The sequence below is a fragment of the Hippoglossus stenolepis genome, chromosome 11 (assembly GCF_022539355.2).
Source record: "Hippoglossus stenolepis isolate QCI-W04-F060 chromosome 11, HSTE1.2, whole genome shotgun sequence".
Classification (NCBI taxonomy): Eukaryota; Metazoa; Chordata; class Actinopteri; order Pleuronectiformes; family Pleuronectidae; genus Hippoglossus; species Hippoglossus stenolepis.
In genome coordinates, this window is record NC_061493.1 from 18,209,166 (window position 1) to 18,225,046 (window position 15,881).

The window sequence follows — 15,881 nt, forward strand, 5'->3', positions numbered from 1 at the left end:
CGGGAGATTTGTCAACAACACAGCTTGAATTGCATCAGGAGCTTCTGTGACATGGAGGCCAAATGGAGGAAGGAGAGGATAGACTTTGACTTTACACCTGAGCTAGCTGAGGTCTTATTGAAATGCGAGTAACTACCAGTCAGTTACCATTAGCCAAAGTGAATTCATTGGTCACCTGATAAGAAATGAATAAGAAATAACGCAACAAGTGAAGATTTATTGTTTTTTTGCCAAGTTTAATGTTCATTTTAACAGTGACAGGCTTAGAGATTTCAAATTAAAAGCAATGACCTGCATCTAGTGGGCATAAGCATAACGTGACATTCCTATACATTCAGTCATACATCAAAAAAGATAAAGTCAAATACTAATTATTCCCATTGAGACATCCTAGAGCCTAAATTCTGTTCCATGAGGTTAGACATCGCCAACTCAGCTGAAACTCACATTTAGTGACAAACTGTTAAATAACTGAATATAGACTGTATAAAGTAAAAAAAAAAAAATTATAGCAAAAACATAAATGAAGCATCAATGTGTAATACATCAGTCGGCGATATACAGTACAGTGCATGTCCCACTAGATTATGCTACTTGATAAATCACAGAGATATAATAGGCTCAGGGTTTTCCTCCTCTGCCTTCTCTATCAGTTTATTGGTGTCCACCACATCGGGCTGAGATCGTTCCCTGTTGAAGTACAGTGGATTGTCAAAGGCGGGTAACGAACGAGGGGACTTCTTGTAGATGAAAAATCCAATGGCTATCAGTGAAGACGCGATGGCAATGATCAGCACCACTACCAAGCTCGTGTGGACACGACTGCGAGGATCCGGACCTCCGTGTGGTTCTGCACAGATTCAGTCCAAAGTGATCAGTCCGAACAATTCAAGACAACGTTTTACTTTCAATTTATCTCACTACACAAATTAAGGGGAAACATGTGTAACTTACCAGGTTTTGTGCCTGGATCAGTGGGCATCACTGACGGGGAAGAGGAAAGGAATGAGTACATAATGAATCTCTCACGGAATATTTGTAATTTTATCTGTTCCACCCCTACATTTTTATTAGTTTTTTGCTAGTGTTTTGTATTGTGTTGTCTTACTGCATTAGATTGTGTAAAATGTGCTTATGAAAATATAGTATTTTAAACTGTGTGGGTGTGATGATCATACCTTTAGGAGTTTTACAGATGTATGGTCGATCATGCCATCTGCGACCCGATCGCCAAGTCCCATCTGAGGATCCGATACTTCCAAAGTCAGCATCGGGCTCACCTTCAGCCCAGTTGGTGTAGTCCAAGACGGTTTTATCCAACCACATCCATGTCCCTGTGCGCAACACAAACATATCCATATCATTATGTAGCTGTATCTGCTAGCTACACAAGGCAACACAAATAAAAGAGGTAAATGGCTTTTTAGAAAATAATGAATTTGAGCTACAATTCTGTTATTTTGGAGACTTCCTGGTTTAGCTCACTTTGATCAGCAGAACGGATTTTATGATTGGTTTGTCTAATTTATTTTGCCTAAACTGATTTTAGTTAGTAGAATCGTTTGAAATGATCTTTTTCTGAGTGTGTTAATACCTTTATGAGTTTTATACAGGCCGATCCAGAACGAGCTGTGGCTGTTGGCAAATATTTCCATGTTGCTTTGGAGGAATTGTTGCTCAGAGGGATCTTCAATGCTAGCCAGGATTCCACCTTCACAAAAAAAGAGTCAGATTCCAACAATTACTGAGTAAATATTGCAGCTTTTTCTCAGTCTATACTGGTGAGAGTGACATTCTCTCTGAATTGAGTGTCTCTTACCATGCCTTACACAACTGCTAGCTGCATCTGCCCATTCACTTTCCTCCGAGACAAACAAATAACAGTAACCCCTGAATGGCAGCCAGGAAACGCTCGATTGGTACTCTCCACCGTCTTCAGGGCAAACTCCGGGGAATATGGTTGAATCTGTTGGTGCCACATCTGTGAGGAACAGAGACAGTGATGATGAGATCAACATATAACGCGATTTCTTACAGTGACATTCAATGTTGTGAACATAAAAAGCTTCATATACTGGAACTCTTGATCATTGTCATAGAACAACATGAGTATAATACCTCATGACAGTCACAGTTAAGGGATAGGTGAACAAGCAAACATCATTCTTATCTATACAGTTTGTAATTCAGAATTTACAATGTAATCCTGCACAGTTTGAGACTTCGTATGACTGGTGGACTGCATTAATTAATGTTTCTTGTCACTACGTACCTGTAGACTGAATACACACACTATTCATGGTCCGATTGCATAAAGCAGTCTTCCATTTTCCATCCAAGTCCATGTACACACAAGGTTGGTCCCTTATTGGTTCATCTTCAGCCCAGTGGGCGAAGTTCAAGTGCCAGCCATCAATATACCTAAAATAACCCCCAGTCTGGAAGCAGGTGTGGATCAAATTATTCAGCATGCTGCTAACATTCAACAACGTTTTTACTGCTGTTTGAAATACACTTCTATAAAGCACTAGCAACAGGTTAAACAAATGTACAGTTTTGTATTATTGTTGTAGCAGAATAGTCATATGTCTTGTGGAGGTTTTATGCCGACTGTCATGAAGCTAAAAATCTTGCTTAATCAAATCTGCAATGATTTTACTGGAACTGAGAGTTTTTGTGCAATAGTACAGTAATTTCAGATGTTTGCAGCCTTGTACCTGCTGCTTGTTCAGTCCAATCCAAAGAGGAGCTTTGAGATTCATAGCCAGCAGTTCAACATAGGCCTGTGTCCATTCATTTCGCAGGTTAACCAGCTTGGCTTTTTCACCTTCACAATGTTTCTTGGCATCGTCCCAGGTCAGATTTTTAGTCACAGCCTTGATGCTGTCGTTTCCCAGAGCTACGTAGAAGTTAGGAACTACTGGTTCTGGTTGAGACGGGATATTTGGGTCTGTAGAGAGCAAGACAGAAATTAAGCGATTAGCTTATGTTTTCATATAAGAATTTTGCCAATTATTTACAAAACTTTATATTACTAAGTAATAAAGTAAACCTTGACTTTTGGGGACGAAAGGTTCTGTATACCATTTGCACTTGGGGCCTCAATGTAAGACGTACTATACTAAAACAAAATGTTGCATGATCAGTTTTTAAGCCATCATCACTTTTAAAACACAGACGGGACGAACTCACCAAGATTTCGATGACAGACATAACCATTGGAGTCATTGCAAGACTTCATCACCCATGTCCCTGTCCCAATGGCAGAATTGTGGTTCATCACAACGCAGTCTTCCTGGTAAAGTACAGATGAGTGTTACAAATTTAAATTTTACTCCAACATGAAAATTTCAAATTAGCGTTTTTTGTCCTTGAAATGTTACCTCATTCCATCTCTGATAAAAGGTCCCAGGACGACGTCGATGTTTCTACAGGAGACATTTTTTTTAAGTGAATACATCACCATGCTGTTAAAAATACTTTTCTAATTTTTCAAGTACATCAATACTAAACTAAAAACTAGTGTTTCAATGCCATCTCTGGTTAAAAATGTGCTTCTTCTTCAATTGTTCACCTTAAACACACACACAACCTGTAATGATGCACTGACACACCCTGAAGCACATTTCTTCATCATTGCAGCAACATGAGAATTTAAGCCACTGTAGTTAAGAGAAAACAGGATTTATAGCTGGTAATGTACATGACAGTTTTACATATACTTACAGCATATCCCCAGTTCGTGTATCGCCTTGGCTTTCCATCCGTCCAGAAAAATCCCTCATGTTTTTTACTATTCAAACCTATCCACAGATCTGCAGTTGCTACTGTAGCCATTATAGGGATTAGAAATGCTGAAAAATGTCAAAGGTAGAAGTTAGGTAAGGTTTTTTGTATCTGTTTTCCAGTCAGAGTTAGAGGCCAGGTTCCGGTTAGCTGACAATGGGGTTAGGGTTAGCAAACCTAATAGAAGGGTACAATAACAATTTTGCAGGAATATGATTAATTAACAGCATAAGTCAAGATCCTTTTTCTAGTGTAGACTTTTCCCCCCCAATGAGTTATTTTCTCAGGTGTTTCCCAAAGGTCGAGAATGAACTTTCACTCTACATTGTACACTTGATTGTATATGATTGTGATCATCACAAATATATATAGCAGAAATGGACCAAACCTTGCACACGTCTTGTAGGAATAGAGACCAAATTTCCTCCAATGGTTATGCACAGTTTTCTTGCTTCTTCCCAGTTGATCCTCCGGCTATTGACACTATAACACTGCAGACAACAAATGAAGTAATTATTTGTCACTCTACAACCAATCGCTATGCTTTTTTGATTAAGCGTCTGCATTTTTTTTCCACCATCAAACTCTATTAAGGCTGACAGTGATTTCTAACCTTCGAGTCAAATTTCGTCCACTTAGGTGGGCAGCCGCCTACAGGAGGAACTGTGGGGGCCACGGTCGTGTTGGCAGGTGCTGAGCCTCCTCGTTTACAAATGGACTGGTACTCTTGGCCACAATTGTTAGAACGCCAGAAACCTGTGAGCACAGCAGAGATACAATGAGACACATTTCACTCTCAGTAGCATTTTACTTGTTATTTATTTATTTCATTTATATACTATGATACCTTAAATTTGACTTTCTTGTATTTGTTATTTGCTCTGAAGCTCTCTTTAGATTGCTCACCCATAAAATAAGTCATAGATACACAGTTCTCATCAAAGGCTTCAACATTAGGTTGATTTTCGTCCCATTGTTGCACTGACAAGGAAGTACCATCCATCCACCTTTAAGCACACACAAAAATGTATTCTGTACTCATGTAAACAATCACTTGACACCAGATCTTTTTATCCACAAACCCCATTCATGTAAATATCACGTCACCTTACTGAAGCTAAGGATGCACATGCTTTAATGTTACTGTGACTTTAATCCTTGAAAATTATATGGAGGCCCAAGAGTTTTCTCTGGGTTTAATTAATACTCACCAAAATGACCCGTCAAGATCCACAGACATACCAATATAATATTGCCCATAGCCTCTGGATATCTGTGAAAACACACACAGAAATACACAGAAGCTTTAATAAAAAAAATGCTTGTTATTAAAATGCCAAATTTGAAAGTGCTGTTTACCAAACCAACAAAATACTGACCTGTTTCCATAAGAAGACGTTTTCCTCTTTACTGCTGATAGAAACCAAGTCGCCATGCCTCTGCTGACAGTAGTGACGAGCATCTTCCATGGGCATTGGCATTCTGTTGATGAAATACTGACTCCCTTTCCACACAAGCCATCCATCTGAAGTGGTGTTGTAATCTGCAAAGATTTAAAAAAACATTGATAATTTAAGTTTTAAAATCTGTTTTTTCCTCACTCTATAATAAATAAGTAACCTTCCTACTGTATGTAGACAACATAAAAATGCATATTTCTAATGTTATTAAAAACTAGAGACAGAAAAAGTTTTCTGTCCAATCTAAAACCAACCATCTAAACCGCCTGCTATTGACAGGAAACATTGCAGCAATTCAAAATGCAAGCCACGTACAGTATCGCTTTAAGTAATCTATTTTTAAAATAGTTTTATGAATGAATACTAAGACCTACAGTCCACTGTAGGAAATGTTGTGCTACTAGCCAGAATTATTTTTAAAAGTGTTCATGCAAGATGTTTTGTGGGTCTGTGGCTTTGCAATGTCAACTTACCCTTTAAAGTGCTATTTGGAGGGGGTTTTGGAATCAGTCCTGCACAGACACAAACAGCTGTCAATGTCAATCAAAATAAAGCTAAAACAAAGCTAACAAAGCTACCATTCTTATTACTACAGCACTTATTAATATTCAATATGACACTTGCTGAGCATTAGCAGGAATTGGGGATTTGATTGTCAGTTTGGTCCCCCATGGTTTGAGTTACTATGGATAACAGTATCTGGTTTAGTATAGCAGTAGTAAAAAAAAAAGTATTTGCTTTTTAAGTAAATATTTGTGCACTGTAGAATTACAACATTCTTAAGCATTGTAGAAAACATACTAAAAGTCAAGGTGCTGACCTTCAACTGAATATATATTTGAAATTTAAGTGCTTATACTCAGTAGATTTACTAGTTACACCAGTAAAATTTAGTGCAATCCAATACAACAGCTCTGCCATAAATTCAACAAAGATAATAATGTTTTCTTTTGATCCACACTGTCAGAGAGATATTAGGTTAATTGTATGTTTATTTTTGGGGTTGTTGTTTCCTTTCTTCAACATGTTTGAGTTCATGAAATATGTAGCATGTGGGAAGCTTAGTAGAATGGGAGAAGGCACAAAGTTTACAATTCATTTCCCTTCAGAAGAGACAAAATATAAGCATTCAGTTCATATTATTTCTCAACTGTACCTGTGCGGATCTGGCACAGCCAGTCATTGTAACTCTCACAGTTCACATCATTCCAGGACCCGGACTCATCCCAGTGATATATTCTGAATTCAGCACATGATTCTGCATTATTAAAGTTGTTAGGCTCTCCTTCCTGCCAGTGCTGGAAGTTTAACTGTGAACAAAACAAACAAAAAATACATAGTCATAGTAAATAAGAATAAAATGCATATACAGAAAAAATGCTGAGATATGTTTGAGTTATGAAATTAGATTTAAAAAGCATAAAACACAACTAACCGGAGATCCATCGCTCCATGTATAACCGGTGCTTGAATCCGGAACATTAAGCCCAATCCAGGCCTTTCCATGGCTACAGTACGATAAAAAAAACACACATCAATAATTTGACCATCTAACATTTGAAAAAGTGTGACATTCACTGCTGAAATAATGCTTTAGATCAGAGGTCTTCAACAGGGGGTCCGCGACCCCTAGGGGGTCCGCGGAGGTACTGCAGGGGGTTGCGGAATTTTTTGTTGATTAGACAATTTTTTATATTTAAAAAAAAAAAATGTACACCCAATTTTTTTTCCACAAATTTAAATGTCTTTGAATAGACATTAACATGAATCCAACATATTGTAGCGAACAGATAAATGGAGGCAGAAGACGTTATCTTTCTGTGTATTATTTGAATAGCTTAGTATTGAATGCACAATAACAGGGTAGCTATGTTTATACATGGCACTCGGCCCAGTTTAATATAAAACACAATTTTATACAATATATATAGTAGGGGGTCCCTGCTCCATCTCTCCATCAGTTGGGGGATCCTTGGCCTGAAAAACGTTGAAGACCCCTGCTTTAGATATCAGCGTTGTGTTCATCATCGAGTTAGAATTGTTTTTAATCAACTCATACCGTCCCACTAGTAGCTCCGCAGGGCTGTGGATGCTCAGCAGATCTCCTCCAATGGCCTGACAGTAATCCCTGGCCTCAAACCATGTCTTCTCAAATGATTGGGACCCTGTAAAAAACTTCAAGACAAGAAGGGCAGGTTGAAATTAAGTCCGCCAGATAAGGACAGTAGTATAGTGGAGGATTTAAATCGATTTAAGACTTGTCTACAGTAGCCTAACTTTTGTATTTAGCTGTTGATGTACCTTAGAGCACATGTTTCTTGTGCCCACTCGCATCCAACCTTCAGCACACTGAGGAGCAGTTTGAGTGGGTGGTGGAGCGGTTAAAACTGCCCCCTCGGCCAGGTGTTTGCAGATGTATTTTTCCTGGTTGGTGCAGGGCAGCAGATCCCAGAGTCCAGCAAAAATTCCAGTTGTCATGGCAACACAACCCTGTCGGTTACCTTGAGCGTTTGATTGAAAAATGATCTAATGTCAATTATGGCGTTGCCGTAAATCTCTACTGACTAAAGATGGATTTCATATTTGTTCATACCTGGCATCTCGGCGTTCCAGTGTGTAAACGTCACAGAGTTTCTGTTGGTCCACACAAACTCATCAAGGTCTTTCTGGTTCGAGAGCCCAAGCCAGAAGTATTTCTCTGGTCTCAACCCCACCAAGCTGACAAGGAAGGCATTATCCACCCTGGAAATATTTACACAAGTTTATAGGTTTCTTGTGGGATTGAATTGTATGAAACAAACACTTGATGGCACTAGCATCACATGACTCATAAAAACAAGAAAATGTCCTACCCATTTGAAACATCAGCTAAGTAGGAGTCTGAGCTCTTGCAGCCATCTTTGGCTTCATCAAAGGTCTTTGTCTCAGCTCCTACAAAGTAGCAGTAGGAACCGTGTCTTTTCCAACCCTGTTGGAAATCAAGCTTGGATTAAACTGCGTTTAAGGGCTGAATATCCATTCTGTTGTTAAAGACATTGATCTGCAGTTCACCAGTGAAGGTTTTTTAAAACAATGATAAAGTTGTTTCAAGATTTGTTTTATTTTAATCTCCTATGTTATCTGTAGATCTGTAAATTATGCAGAATTTACAGATGATGACTGAATCAACCAGTTACTTCTTATATTTTAATTTGAGTTTTAAACACACCCTCTTTAGCCACATACTTTTGCATATAGCATGTAAACTTCACTCACCGCTTTGCAGCCAATGTCCAGATCTACTTCTTTTCCAGTGGGTTCAGTTTCACTCTGCTTCATACAGAAAAAACCGTGTTTCTCATCACACGAGCGATCGGCCCAGTTCCCTTTCTGAAAGAAGAAAGCACCATTAAAACATATATTGTTTTGATTTACTGGGTAGATAATCTACACACATTTAAACCTCATACATTAATGTTTAGATGTTTTTGGTGCAAATCTGTTGGTATTTACAAGAAGTGGGGACCACTTAATTTATTCTTCCAGCAATTTGGAAATCAGAAAACATTGATGAATTCAACAAAAGTAGTAAATTTGTTCTTATGCACAAATCAAGATCATGTCTGCGTGAAACTGTTTCATGAATGATTTTATTTTCTCTTGGTTGGTACTGTGTTTAGAAACTTTTCTTACAGCCATGATGTGAGCTGACACTTCCCCCATGTATGATGTGTTCAGATACACATTTATGAATAGAAGGATTTATATGCACCATTATACCCACATAATGCTTTTTACCTCCCCCGTGATGAGAACACAGTCTTCTGTCTCAGAAGACACCGTAGGTTTCCCATACTGCCAGCTGGTGAAGCTGACTGTAGAGTGGTCACCCCAGTCAAACAGCCCCTCTGTCTTCCTGTCATTCAGTCCAATCCAAAGCTCATCGTTGGATGCTACAGACATGGACATCGAAGAGTTGTATATGCTTTTTACATCGTAATTGATAATTATTGGTTTAAATCATCCCACAGCAAAAAATGGACCAGCACAATTTTGATTGTTTGAGAACATTGGACTGTCTTCATACCCGTGGCCTCCTCACTTACCATATCCAAGTTGAGAGATGACAAAGCTTTGGTCCTCCACATTGCGGATGCTGACCAAGTCCCCTCGCTCTTTGCGGCACTCCCTCTGTGCATCTGACCATGTTTGTAAAGAACGCTGAAGGTGGAAGCAATGACCACTGTAGGGAATCCATGGGCTTGAACAAAATCCTTGCTCAACTGATGATTAAAAAAGAACATAGATAGAATACAAATATGAGGGATTGAATGACTGATCTTGTACAGTGAGCTTGTCACAACACAATTCCAGTAGCCAGAGGAGGGATGAATATTCTTGTGTACTTTGCGGTGGAGTGGGTGGGACCATGTCTTTGTAGCAGACATAGCCCAGTCTCTTCGCACAGGATGAACTTTGCCACATATGCTGCCCGGTAGTTTCCAGAAATCCACAGTTGTGTCCTGGATTCGGAAGTGGGTTTCCTTCAGAAGGAAAAAAAAGAGATGATGGTTTAACTTGAGTTTGCTTCTGTAGAGTAGTGGAGATTCACATACATTGTATCGTATCACTATTGCTTTGCTTGTATCCAATCTGAAATAGGTTATTAGATACGTCATTTCATGTAATTTCCAATGTATCCAATAGATATTAACTGAGTTATAAGATGATGATATGGAAATAAAATGTGGACAACACGTTATCCATATGGGTTTGCCTTGCTGAAAAAACGGATTTTATGCATTTTGAATGATCCACGGTCATTAAGGAAACTCCAGCTGAGCATTTTAAATCTTTTTTTTCTAACTGGAGGGAAGACTTACCTTGATTCCATCTCAAGTAGCGGAAAGGCTTCCCATTGGACCACTGCCAGCCATGCTCTGGGTCCAGAACCACCCCGATCCAGAGTTTATGTTTCCCAGATCCTACCAGTGCTGTGTGTGGTAGAGAGGGACGGCAAAAAGGAAATGGACAGGGTAAAGAAATTGTTCCTCTTTTTCACACTGTTCCTTTTTTTGTTGCGTAAAATAACAAATCCACAAAAAGACCGAAATCAGAGTCAAACGATCACAGGCCTGCGAATCTTGTCTCTTTTATCATTTTGTGTGTTTCAGGCTTTAGAAATCAAGAGACATGATCTTTGTGTCAGTGCAGTAAAATGTGTCCTGAAACACGGCAAACTTTAATATTTATGTTTTTTCTTTGTTATGCTGTTCTCTCCATTCAAGTGAAAGGTAAAGTGTTTCCAACACAATGTGATGATTAAGGGTTCTTTAAATTAACAGGAATAGATTTAAAGATAATTAAACTTGAGCCCATTGTGATATAACCAATTCTCAATCATTTGCGAACAAACCCCTCAATATCTGTTTCAGTAACAGTAAAAATCCACCGGGTGGCACCTTACCTGAGATGAAAGCCTGTTCGTTGGGATCTGCGACACTGACCAGGGTGGCGCCCTGTTGTTTGCAGCTGACTTCAGCCTGTGGCCATGTTAGTGCTGACTGAGTGTTGAGCTGGTAGTATGATCCTGTTACGAGGTTTTTCGCCCAGTGGTCCGTGACTGATCATTGATACAGAAATATGGCAAACGACAAGCTAGAGTTAGTCTAACATTTAAATGAATCATCCAAAAGCAACCAAAAAATGTATATATAATTGCTTTGCATTAGGGGTCTGACAAAGTGGGGAGTTAAAAGTAGTCTTCCTAAAGATGCATATAATGCTTGCATATACAAGATTCATTCATTCCTTCCTACTCACTGTCGCAAGATTTCGGTCCTGAAAACAGTACTCACCAGAAGTTGGGCAGTATCCCCACTGTTCGTGTTCATATTTAGTTTCAACTGAACACCAAAGTCGCTTTTGTGAGGAGTCGTACGTAGTGCACTCCCCAAACCACCGGTCTTTGTACAGGAAGGGAAACATGCAGATCTTGCCAAACGCATTTCCGTCAATGGTATAAAGTTCTAAAAGAGAAAAATTTGAGTTTGGTCAAATAACATCTGCTTAAATTGCACTGTGACAAATGTTTCTGCATGGGTGTATTGTTTAGCCAATTTTTGAGGGCATACTTAATTCATTTGCTTGTTGTATTCACTATTGATTTACTCCAGACATGCACAGACAAAGTTTAATGTCAAGAAGCTTGATATATTGTTGTGCTTGATTAAATTTAAACTGTTCTGTTTGAATCAATACGTTTTGTTATTAGTTATTTGATAAGTCCAGTAATAATAGTGTTAGGGTTAGAATCATATGAGCAAATTTAAACTGTGGTCTTCACTGTCATGGCTATACAATACTAGTGCCCTCCAAAGCAGTGGTTTTCATACTATACCTCTGTGTGTTCTTGTGCAAGCACCACTGGATGTCCCCGGGATTGTGAGGTGGTTATTTGGCCCAACCGATTTGGAGAGAGCAATTGATTCGTCAGCTTTGACTTCAATGTAGAGCTCTTTGCCTTTAAGGGCGATCAGTGTGTTATTCTTGCATTCCCACTTCTGGAGGTCAGTTTTGTCATCACAGTCGTAGAGGCTCACTTCGCTCCCCACACTTGTACCCTGCGCTCCCAGGCACTTTTTGGTCGTGACAGCGTAAAGCCGATTACCGGTCGTCCAGCGGATGTCAAGGCAACGGTTAAATTTTTTCAACAGGCAAAACCCAGTGGCCTTGTTGGTGAGGGAGAATTGGGCATCTGCGGAGAGTATACACTTATAAAGTTGAATAAAATCTGTTATATCACATGCATAGGTTTATACGCTGTTTGTATTTCAAACTGGCCTTGTAATAAATCTAAAAGACTTCTAATTTCTGACGATAGATAGATAGATAGTGAAGCTTCTCTCTTTAAAAACATGCTTCCTGTTCAACTTTGACAGACTAGAGTTGCATTCACAGCATCCTTGAAACAAACCAGTCTATCACTGCAGTTTTCGCATTCCTAAATACAAATTAAACCAAAGGTCTAATAGAAGATAACAATTTATAATCAACCCGTTTTTGTTTTTGAATGTTTCCGCCCGAAATACAGAATACATAATCAATCTTGGGTTCATACTCTACCGTTTGCTGTTGAACAGTGAGATATTAGGACGAAGAGTACAAAGGCTCCTAGCGTTATCCTTGGGGTGAGCATTCTTCTGGTAAGTCTCACAGCAGCAGACATCGTCCACGCGTTGCAAGCAGAGGACTAATGAGCGTGACCATGAAAAGGAGGGAATCTTAATAGCACACCCTTTTCATTGAGTAAGAGTCATGTTTCTGATTGGCACATTTCAACATTTTGCTACTAGTAAAAAAAAAGGGGGTGGGGGGTTTGGGAGGGAAGTAGGGGCAACATACACACATTCACTTTTTTTCTCTTGCACAGATGTCACACTCCAGAAAGGACAAGAAGTGGCCCCATTCACTTCCTGTCCAGTGGAGAAGGAAGAAAGACGTTTTGAAGAGATCCGTCGTAAGCATGACTCTTCAGATTTAGTGGTCCAGACCAACGTCTGTACAGACTTTTATTACTTAAAGCTTACGGCGAATACTACAACTGCACTGAATTGTTTGTCTTGGTTGTCTTGTCTCATTGAATCTACCGTTGCGTGATTATGAGCTCTAACGACTGTTGAGCCACACAGTCTGTGGAAATACACGTTTTCTACTCCTCGAATTTTATGCTGTAAAAGTAGGACAATCAAGAAATATCTGAAGAAGAAGACACAGTAGATGGCGGTAATGCACCTTGACGTTGGTGCACCTGCCAATAAACCGAACAAAGAAGAAGAAATTCTTTTGTCAAGATCTCTTTTCTACTTTGTATTTTTCTTTTTCTTCATAAAACCCCTTTATTGCAAAAAAAACATATTTTCTGTTTTTGTAACCCTGTGTGAGTTTGTGTCCAGAACTAAATTATATTTCAAAACATGATCGAAACTGTAATACAAATGTGTCCTTGTGGAGGAACTACAATCACAAAAAGAGACAGAAAGTGTGACTGTTAACATGTAAATGTTCTATTGTAGGTGTAAGCATTCACTGGTTACTTGTGGGGTTATGAGACCAGGTTATTAGAGTGATATTGCATTGTTGCTGATTAGGAACATTTTGTGCATCCTGAGTGTAGCAACACAATATCCTGTTTTGGGGCAGAGGCTTTCAGATGTTGAGGTTTGTTCTCCAACTCTTCCTTAACATCTATCATAGCATTTTGTATTCTCACTTCCTCTTTGGTTATTCTCCTTTTTGCTTAAGAGGTCTGTGCTGAAATATAAAAATTAGCGACTGCAAAGACTGCTCTTACACAGGAAGAGTGGCGACTAGTACACAATGATATAGCATTGTTGGTGTTGGTTTGTTTGTGTGTGTGCGCATGTCTATCTATAGTTATGAAGGCCAATATTTGTTCAATACCCGTATTGTGAGAACTTTTTGCCGCTCCTTCACAAATTCAATGGGCTGTTTGAGGGTTAAGACTTGATTTTGGGGTTAGGGTTAGAATTGGGTTCAGTTTAGCGTTAGGGTCAGGCATTTTATTGTAATGGTTAAGGTTAAGGTAAGGGGTTAGGGAATGCTTTAAGCCAATGAGTTTCCTCACAACTACAGAGAGTGTGAGTGAGTTCATCCTCCATCTAGAGGACAGGTGGTGAATAGGATTGGTTATCCTTTATAGTGAATGAGAGGTGAGATTGCTCTGTTGCATGTTACACATAAAACACAGGCATGATTAGTTCAAAGTGTAAGTACCACCCTTTTGAACCCTGTGCCTGGCAAACATTTACACCATGAGCTGAGACTGAATTTTCCTTGTATTTCTATTCTAGAGCTGGAACGTCAGATAAGATGCAGTTAAGTGTGTATATGTGATACACAGACAGACTTTGCATCTGAAATGAGAGCTTTTCCACCTTTTATATTTCTAATGGACTAAGTGGCTTATGTTTGATTGTGTCTTTCTGAAAAAATACAATCTAAACTAACTCCCCTCTGTAAACCTCATTTTTCACTTGACCATCTCCTCACAGTTTTCACGTGCTCGTATTTACAACAGGAGTCGATAAAATTCTGGATCTGTACCAACAGCTGGGACATTTCTTTGACATTAGGTCATTCTTGTTATCTAAAGCGGTGCCATAAAGACAAGCAGCGGAAATGTAATGCAGTTCACACTGGACTTTAAGCTGATCTCGACCGATAATGACTCCTGGCTGTAGCTCAAATGTTGAAACACTTTCACTCTCAATTAATGGGACACAAACTGTTGATAGGAGGGCAAACTGGATTAACGGTAATGCATTAAGGATTGCAGATTTTCTCTGGACTTTGGATATGAAGCAGCTGTTTATTCTGTCAGGTAAGAGTCTTCAAATCTAAATAGCACACACATTTCTGTATCACTTTTTGTCTTATATGTAGTGTTCATCCTTTCATGTCCATACTGGTCAAATGTTGTCACCAGAGCTTTCACTCATATAAACTAATATGTACATTGAAGGTTATGGTCACATTTCTTCCCCAGGTTCTCTTCTTTTAATCTAAAGAAAAACTCTCTTTACAGTATTGTTGGTCTCTGTGTCTTCTTGTCCTGATGGGGAGTTCACCTGCACATCTGGAGAATGTCTTCCTCCAGAACTTGTCTGTGATTTTAAGGAGGATTGTAAAGGAGGCTCTGAGGACGAATTTTCTGGTATGAAGTCTCAACTTTTCCTAAGCCTATGTTACCAAACCACACACGGTCCCTGTGTTTAGAATACCAACATTTGATATTGGTTCATCTGAGCAAAGTCTTTTAGCTATGGCATTATGTGCTGGGGTATTATGATCGGTTTGCTGGTCCGTCCAAGTATACAAAAAAATGTTTGTTTCCAGAACAGAACTGAACTCAGAAATTCTTCTGAGTTCAGTTATTTTAAAAATACTAAACAATCATCTGTTCTATCTATATCCCTGAGGAAAACATTATGACTTCAGGTTATTAGGTGCCAGGGGACATGTCAGCTCCTAAATTTTTATTGTCTATGGACAAATATAAGATGCTGAGCATATTCACCAATTGATAGAGGAAGGCCAGGAAGGTTTTAAATATAATTCAACAACTGAAAATACAAACACAATATATTTATCAAATAACTACTGGGAAGCTCTCAGATTCACATAATCTTTGAAATAATATTTTTTTTCTCTGCTGCCCTCCTTTACCTTAAGGTTCGTGTAACTTTGAGCATCACACCTGTGGCTGGAATGACACCTCCCAACGCTGGAAACGGCAGATGGCAAACATGACTTCAATACCTGGACAGGACCACACCACAGTAACCCCTTGGGGTGATTATTAACTTCCTGTCAGGATCCATTTGTCCCATTACTTTGTAACTAATTTTTAAGAGGTGCATTGGCTAAGTGCTAATTGAAGTCACACGAGGTAGAAGTGTTTTATTGGTTTAAGAGATATAACCTTTGTCTGCTGATTACAGGACACGTCATGCATGTAAGTGGTTTTCAAGTGGCGAGTTTGGAGTTTGCTGTTGTCAACGGGACAGCCCTAGGATGTCAGATCAGGTACTGACAATAAATAAATATCAGTGGTGTTGAAGTTGTCATATACCC

The 15,881-nt window shown here is 39.1% G+C and overlaps 2 protein-coding genes across 2 annotated transcripts; one reads left to right on the forward strand and one right to left on the reverse strand.

Annotated features, from left to right (window-relative positions):
- Window positions 1–215: 215 nt before the first annotated feature.
- Window positions 216–12,526, reverse strand: mrc1b (mannose receptor, C type 1b). Its single transcript, XM_035170774.2, has 31 exons — window positions 12,351–12,526; window positions 11,626–11,982; window positions 11,084–11,254; window positions 10,693–10,848; window positions 10,109–10,219; window positions 9,632–9,769; window positions 9,332–9,508; window positions 9,024–9,178; window positions 8,502–8,615; window positions 8,099–8,214; window positions 7,840–7,988; window positions 7,548–7,747; window positions 7,306–7,421; window positions 6,682–6,754; window positions 6,403–6,556; window positions 5,720–5,758; window positions 5,166–5,329; window positions 4,998–5,059; window positions 4,693–4,793; window positions 4,400–4,542; window positions 4,175–4,277; window positions 3,727–3,854; window positions 3,384–3,428; window positions 3,193–3,295; window positions 2,718–2,950; window positions 2,273–2,438; window positions 1,820–1,981; window positions 1,595–1,711; window positions 1,179–1,334; window positions 955–984; window positions 216–850 (listed from the first exon to the last, which is right to left on the reverse strand). Exons 1-31 carry the CDS (start codon window positions 12,451–12,453, stop codon window positions 603–605), a joined length of 4,290 nt encoding a protein of 1,429 aa, XP_035026665.1. The 5' UTR covers window positions 12,454–12,526; the 3' UTR covers window positions 216–602.
- Window positions 12,527–14,384: 1,858 nt separating this feature from the next.
- Window positions 14,385–15,859, forward strand: LOC118118146 (MAM and LDL-receptor class A domain-containing protein 1-like). Its single transcript, XM_035171067.2, has 4 exons — window positions 14,385–14,628; window positions 14,833–14,961; window positions 15,480–15,599; window positions 15,749–15,859. The coding sequence occupies exons 1-4, from the start codon at window positions 14,472–14,474 to the stop codon at window positions 15,838–15,840; spliced, it is 498 nt and encodes a 165-aa protein (XP_035026958.2). The 5' UTR covers window positions 14,385–14,471; the 3' UTR covers window positions 15,841–15,859.
- Window positions 15,860–15,881: the final 22 nt, after the last annotated feature.

Excerpts from the sequence above, each read along its gene's own strand:
- mrc1b (XM_035170774.2), bottom strand. The coding sequence starts at position 12,453 with ATGTCTGCTGCTGTGAGACTTACCAGAAGAATGCTCACCCCAAGGATA. Across the intron at positions 2,951-3,192 it reads TGTCTGTCATCGAAATCTTG|ACCCAAATATCCCGTCTCAA; the intron begins GTGAGTTCGTCC and ends TGCTCTCTACAG. Across the intron at positions 1,712-1,819 it reads TAGCAGTTGTGTAAGGCATG|GTGGAATCCTGGCTAGCATT; the intron begins GTAAGAGACACT and ends TTTTTTGTGAAG.
- LOC118118146 (XM_035171067.2), top strand. The coding sequence starts at position 14,472 with ATGACTCCTGGCTGTAGCTCAAATGTTGAAACACTTTCACTCTCAATT. Across the intron at positions 14,629-14,832 it reads GCAGCTGTTTATTCTGTCAG|TATTGTTGGTCTCTGTGTCT; the intron begins GTAAGAGTCTTC and ends CTCTCTTTACAG. Across the intron at positions 14,962-15,479 it reads CTCTGAGGACGAATTTTCTG|GTTCGTGTAACTTTGAGCAT; the intron begins GTATGAAGTCTC and ends CTTTACCTTAAG.